The sequence below is a fragment of the Euleptes europaea genome, chromosome 15, assembly GCF_029931775.1.
Source record: "Euleptes europaea isolate rEulEur1 chromosome 15, rEulEur1.hap1, whole genome shotgun sequence".
In the NCBI taxonomy this organism is placed as follows: domain Eukaryota; kingdom Metazoa; phylum Chordata; class Lepidosauria; order Squamata; family Sphaerodactylidae; genus Euleptes; species Euleptes europaea.
In genome coordinates, this window is record NC_079326.1 from 41,777,054 (window position 1) to 41,783,583 (window position 6,530).

Sequence of the window (6,530 nt, forward strand, 5' to 3'; positions counted from 1 at the left end):
GTGGGTGGGGGGGGGGAGAAGGGGATTGTAAGCCGGTTTGATTCTCCCTTAAGCGGTAGAGAAAGTGGGCATATATAAAAACCAGCTCTTCTTCTTCTCTCTCCGCCGGACTTCCCTCCCTTCCCCGGGGTTTCCCTCTCGGGGGCTCTTTTCCTCCTGCCGGGACCCGGGACGGCGAGGCGCCTCTCCGCCTCCGAGCCAAGTTGGGTCAGAGGATGCCCGGCCCTCCATTGGCCGGCGGGCAGGCCCCTGGCCCCTCCTCCCCCGGCGGTATAAGAGGCCCCGAGCGGAGGCGCGCCGGGCTTGGGCATGGTGGCGGGCGGAGGCGCGGCAGGTGGCCGGAGCGCCTCCGCCGCGCAGGGCGCGCCATGAACTCCTTCCTGGAGTACCTGGCGCGGGGCGGGGAGGGCCTACCTGGGGACCCCTCGGGCGCCTACCTGGGGACCCCTCCCGCCTTCGCGGCTCATCCGCCGCCGCCCCAGCTGGAGCCGTGCGCCCTGGCGCGCTTCGCCTCGCCCCAGTGCGGCGCCTTGCTGCGCCCGGAGGCGCCCGGCGGGGGCCAGAGCCGGCCCGGCGCCCCCTCGCACTATGCCACGGCCGTCTTCTCCGGGGGCGGCGGCGGAGGAGGGGGGGCGGCGGCTTACCTGCCGGGGGACTACAGCCGGCTGGCAGAGACGCTGCAGCCGTGCGCCAAGGCGCCGCCGCGGCCGCCGGAGCCCGTGGGTGGCCGGCCCGCCCGCGCCGCGCTCAGCACCTTCGAGTGGATGAAAGTCAAGAGGAACGCGCCCCCTCGGAGTAAGTGGCCCGGGAGGGGGGGGGGACGCCGTCCTAAGCGGACTTCAGCCCCTCTGGGCCCATAGACTTCCGTGGGTTTAGAAGGATGGCGCTTTGCTTAGGATGTCGGTGGCACCGCCGGGGAGCTTGCCTGGGTCGCTGGCCAGCAAGGGCGCCGGCGGCACCCCTCTTGCCCCCGGCAAGTCAGCGGGGAGCTCTTTCGGAGGGACGGGGTTGGGGAGTTGGGCGAGCGAGAGGGTGTCGGAATAGGGTGGGGAAGAAAACCCATCTGCTGGCTCTCCCCACGAAACGGGAGTCCCGCGGCTCCTGGAAGGCCGGCAAAAGGTATCCCGACCCGAGAGTTGTCCAGCCGCTTCGAGGGACGCCTTGGCTCAACCCCGAAATTAACTGGAGGCCTTTCTCGAACTCCGACCTTTGCTGAAGCTGCCATCCGGGAATCGAGGGGTCCTTTCACACATCCTGAATAATGCACTTTCGATGCACTTTGCCGCTGGACTTTACTGTGTGAAATGGCAAAATCCACTTGCAAAGAATCCTTCAACCATTTAGGAATGGGAGATTTTGCTTTGGGTTTGCCGCTCTCTAGATGCACATTTTCCCCATCTAAATTCTCAAAACTCAACAATAACCCCCCATGCAGAATTTTCAGAATTGTACTGAGGGAGGGGAGGGGCTGTGGCTCAGTGGTAGAGCCTCTGCTTTGCATGCAGAAGGTCCCAGGTTCAATCCCCGGCATCTCCAGTTAAAGGGACCCGGCAAGTAGGTGATGGGCAAGACCTCAAATTCTCAGAACTCTGCATGGGGGCTTATTGTTGAGTTTTAGGAATTTGGATGGGGGAAATGTGCATCTAGAGAGCAGCAAACCCAAGGCAAAACCTCCCAGGCATAAATGGCCACAGACAGGGGAAATGTGCACCTAGAGAGCGGCAAATCCAAAGCAAAACCTCCCAGGCATAAAAAGTGCACCGAAAGTGCATTATTCCGGATGAGTGAATGAGCCAGGAGACGGCTCCCCGTCCCTCCCGCGGCGGCTCACCCCGCGCCCTCCTCTCTTTCGCAGGCCCGCTCCCGCCCCGCGGCTCCCCCAGCACTCCCGGCTCGGTCCGGACCAACTTCAGCACCAAGCAGCTGACGGAGCTGGAGAAGGAGTTCCACTTCAGCAAGTACCTGACCCGTGCCCGCCGCCTGGAGATCGCGCAGGCGCTGGGCCTCAACGACGCGCAGGTCAAGATCTGGTTCCAGAACCGCCGCATGAAGCAGAAGAAGCGCGAGCGGGAAGGCCTGGCGGCCCCGGGGGGCACCTGCCGCCGGGCCCCCTCCGGGCTGAGGCCTACACCGCCGGGGGGGCGCTCGGCTCCCTCTTCTCCGGCCAAGGGCTCGCCCTGACGCTGCCCAGCCGCTCCGGCAGATCCGTGGAGAAAGCCGAGCGGCGGGGGCGCGGAATCCTAAGGCGAGGATCGCCCTTTGCGCAAAAGGCCCGGGGTGAACGACGCTTCTTCGGGCGCAGAACTGGCTCGGAAGCATCGACGGCATCGCCAGGAGTGACTCGTGGACCGTTTTCTGTCTATATGCCTTTCAGGGAAAAGCTGCGCTCAGCCACGATATGCTGCTAAACTTTCTTTACTGCCCGATCCTAAACGCGCGCTCCCTCCCCCGCGAGCTCGGTGGGGCTTCTTCCTATGGTCGTTTGCTGCTTTCCGTGTTTTTCTTTGAGCTTTTTTGGTGGGGTGGAGAGGGAAAGGGTTTTTTTTTTTTTTTTTTGCAAAGGAGACCAAAGATAGGGCCCAACTCTTTCAAAGAGACGTTTTGCTCTCCTTTTTTTATTTTTAAAAAGCAACCTTTTAAAACGTTGTCCGAACCCCTGCTTTTAAAATGTAGGGTGAACTTCTCCTGGTGCCTGCGTGGAAGCACAATCATTTGTTAGATGGGGAGGGGTGGGGGGCTCAGAGATCAGGCTCCAAACTTTGATGCTTTTCCCCCCACCCCAAGCACATTTCAACCATGGCAAGTGTGGGGTGCCTTCTTTGAGTTCAGCGTGTCTGACATACACAGGGTTGGCCTGGGGCCCTGTGTGTTTGCCTGGCCCAGGGTTTTGGGTCTCTAACTTGTTATTCAAATAGAGATTTTTAACTTTATTTTATTTGCACTGATGCACAATGTACTAGGGGTGAACCTTTCAGTATATATAAGGGATGCAAGGGAGTCGTAGGGCCCTCCCTCCTGAGCCGCCCTCACTTCTCCGCGAACTGCGCCACAAAACCGCTTGTCTTCAGAGTTGCCAACAGGCCTGGAGAAACATGTCCTGGCCATTTCATAGAGGTTCTTACCTGTGGGAAATGGGCAGTGAAAGCTTTTGGGTTTCAATAACATCCTGGTGGGCAGTGGCAGACTGGGTCTAAAAATATTGGTTTCCAGGAGGCAAAGCTATAGTTTAATTTTTATTCACTTTTATTTTTAACATATTGTCTAATGCTTAAGGGAGCCCCACTTCATCAGGTGCCCACAGGGCCCACTTGCCACCGGGTAAGCTGACACAATGGCTAGTCCGCCACTGCCGCTGGGCCTCTGTTAAAGGGACAGGGCAATCCTCCCACTGTCTTTCTCCTATCAGCTGCGAGTTTTTGAAAGCAACTACATTGCAGGGTGAACTTTAAAAGAACACACACAGAGATGGGATGATGTTAGTTTCGAAGGTGCTACCAAATTTGTGCTTAATTTTTGCTGCAAAGGGCTAACAGGACTGCTCTTCTGGAATGATAAGGGGGGTGTTTTAACTTTGCAGGTGGTCCCTAAATGGGATGAAAAGATTGTGTTCGGGAATAACAAAACAGGGCCCCCAGGAAAAGGCCTGGCTCCTGAAGTTACTTCCCACCGAACCTTAAGCTGGGCTCTTGAAAAGGCCTTCTGGTTAGAGTATTATTACCGTTGTTGTTTTGTTGTACAAAGGCTTTGGATATTTCCCAGAGACAAACTGCTACTCTTAGGGCACTTTCACACATGCCAAATAATGCACTTTCAATCCACTTTCAGTACAATTTAATGATAGTTTGCAAGTGGATTTTGCCAGTTCACACAGTAAAATCCAGCTTCAAAGTGCATTGAAAGTGGATTGAAAGTGCAATTTTCGGTATGTGTGGAAGCGCCCGTAGCTTTTTGGGGACTGAAAAACAAACAGCCATGACTGTTAGATCAGTACCCTTGCCTTAACATTTGGACAGAAACAAGGAACCCAAATCAAGTAATCTGCCTCAGGTAGCCAGCTAATCCTCCTAGCCATTTTTTTTTTTGTTTTGTTACCATTCTAAGAATGTGAAATGAAAGAAGGAAAATAAACGCTGGGAACCCTTTCTCTGTGGTTTGTTCATACTGTTGGTGTTGGTGGTTGTCTGGCCATGCGTGTTGGGCTTGGGAAGTCCGCTTGTCTCTGGTCCCCACTCTGGGGCCCCTTCCAGGGACACTGAAATGTCCCCGGCAGAGATTGCCAAGGGGCTGCTAACCATTCCCTTCTTTTCTGGCACAGAGTAACCCTATCCGCCTTTTCCGCAAGGGGAGGGGCCGTGGCTCAGTGGCCCAGCCTCTGCTTGGCATGCAGAAGGTCCCAGGTTCAATCCCCGGCATCTCCAGTTCAAGGGACTAGGCAAGTAGGTGATGAGAAAGACCTCTGCCTGAGACCTTGGAGAGCCACTGCCGGTCTGAGTAGACAATAATTACTTTGACGGACCAAGGATCTGATTCAATATAAGGCAGTTTCATGTGTTGAAGGAACGCTTGGCCATTTAGGATGATTCAATCCTGCTACAGAAATCAATCGTCTTAAACCCCAGCACGGAAGCCTCCAATTACATACACATTCTGTGTGTGGTGTAGTGGTTAAGAGTGTCGGAGGAGGATCTGGGAGACCCCGGTTCGAATCCCCACTGGAGCCATGGAAACTCTCTGGGTGACCTTGGGCCAGTCACACGCTCTCAGCCTAACCGACATCCCCGGGGTGGTTGTGAGGGTAAAGTGGAGGTGAGAAGAACCGTGCAAGACGCTTTGGATCCCCATTTGGGGGGAAAAGCTGGGTGACTTTCCGAGCAAACGCGCACAGGAGTTGGGCTACGTGTAAATGGGATCGGAGCCTCCCCTCTCCACAGCGGTGCGTTAGGTTTTCTCCTACTTCCAGGAGTCCATGGGAATGATCCACTGGCGCGCCTTCTTGAGTCCCCCTTTGGAAGGGTAAAATCATTACCCCTGGCTTTCTGGAAAGCGCCGGTTCATTTCTTTTCTTTCCGATCCCACACGTTGTTGCCTCGGGCCACTGATGCATGGGAGGTTTTGCCTTGGATTTGCCGCTCTCTAGATGCACATTTTCCTCACCCGAATTCTCAAAACTTCCCCCACCTGCATTCTCAGAACTCAAATGCATGGGAGGTTTTGCCTTGGATTTGCTGCTTTCTAGATGCAGGGCTGGTGCCAGTCATTTTTGCGCCCTAGGCAAGGCTAACTACTTGTGCCCCCCCACAATTGCTAACCAATTTTAAAAAACGGATGTCTTGTAGAAAAATAAAAGCACAGAACTTTTTATAAGACTTTATAATTAATTATATTCCATAGCACTGTTGTGGTACTTGTGTGTGTGTAAAGTGCCTTCAAGTCGCAGCAGATTTATGGCGACCCCTTATGGGGTGTTCAAGGCAAGAGACTAACAGAGGTGGTTTGCCAGTGCCTTCCTCTGCATAGCAACCCTGGACTTCCTTGGTGGCCTCCCATCCAAATACTAACCAGGGCTGACCCTGCTTAGCTTCTGAGATCTGACGAGATCAGGCTAGCCTGGTACTTATCTCATAATAAATAATATGAATTGTCAGTTGCATTTTTTCAAGAAATGAATCTGTTTAAAACTGTGCCCCTCAGGCCAGTTCTGGGCCCCTCTGAGGTCTGCGCCCCAGCCGACCGCCTAGTTCGCCTAATGGTAGCACCGGCCCTGTACATTTTTCCCCATCCGAATTCTCAAAACTCAAAAATAAGCCCCCAAGCAGAGTTTTGAGAATTTGGATGGGGAAACTGCATCTAGAGTGCGGCAGTCCGGAGGCAAAACCTCCCATGCATAAATGACCCATTGGGTTCTGTTCTCATGGGTGCATTGCTTAAGGACTCCGGCTCCCCTTCTTTCCTACATTTTGCGCATTACCCACCAGGGAACCCCCCAGATCCTGTGCGTAAATCTTCGCCAGTTTCAGGACTAGCGGCCCGGTCAAAACGAGGCGCCAAAAGAAAGGTAGCCAGAGAGGAGGAGCCTGGTTCGAAAGGGGGTTGGCAGGGGTGGGGGGAGATCGCCAATAAGCCTGGATGGGGGGGGGAGAGGGGGGTCAGGTAGAGTTCAGACGAGGGAGGGGAGGTCTCTGTTCTGCTCGGGCCAACCTTTCTCCGCGGCGATCCGTCCAAAAGCACAGAAGTGGGGTGGGGTGGGATGGGGTGGGGGAGGGAAGGCTGCCATCCTCCGCACATTGATTTGCCAAGCTGGGCCCAAGCAACTCCACGAGGCTGACTTCCGAGTAAACGTGCATAGGATCGGACTTCAAGAGGAGCGCCCAAGACACGGTCAGGGATTCGGGTGTCGCCTATGTCAGAAGGGTTAAAAGTGCGAATCTCTCCACCCAGCCACCCCCGTCTGAAGAATTTCTCCCCCCACTGCCCTTTGCCCCATCCGCACCAGCCCAGTAAGTCTGAGAAAGCCCTTTTCCTCGCTCTTT

General features: G+C 55.2%; 1 protein-coding gene across 1 annotated transcript; it reads left to right on the forward strand.

Annotated features, from left to right (window-relative positions):
• Window positions 1-215: 215 nt before the first annotated feature.
• On the forward strand, window positions 216-2,181 carry HOXD1 (homeobox D1). Its single transcript, XM_056861192.1, has 2 exons — window positions 216-795; window positions 1,856-2,181. Exons 1-2 carry the CDS (start codon window positions 216-218, stop codon window positions 2,179-2,181), a joined length of 906 nt encoding a protein of 301 aa, XP_056717170.1.
• The last annotated feature ends 4,349 nt before the right edge of the window (window positions 2,182-6,530 follow it).

Bases quoted from the DNA above. Each gene is read 5' to 3' on its own strand.
- HOXD1 (XM_056861192.1), top strand. From the start codon at position 216: ATGCCCGGCCCTCCATTGGCCGGCGGGCAGGCCCCTGGCCCCTCCTCC. The intron at 796-1,855 runs GTAAGTGGCCCG...TCTCTTTCGCAG, and splicing joins GAGGAACGCGCCCCCTCGGA to GCCCGCTCCCGCCCCGCGGC.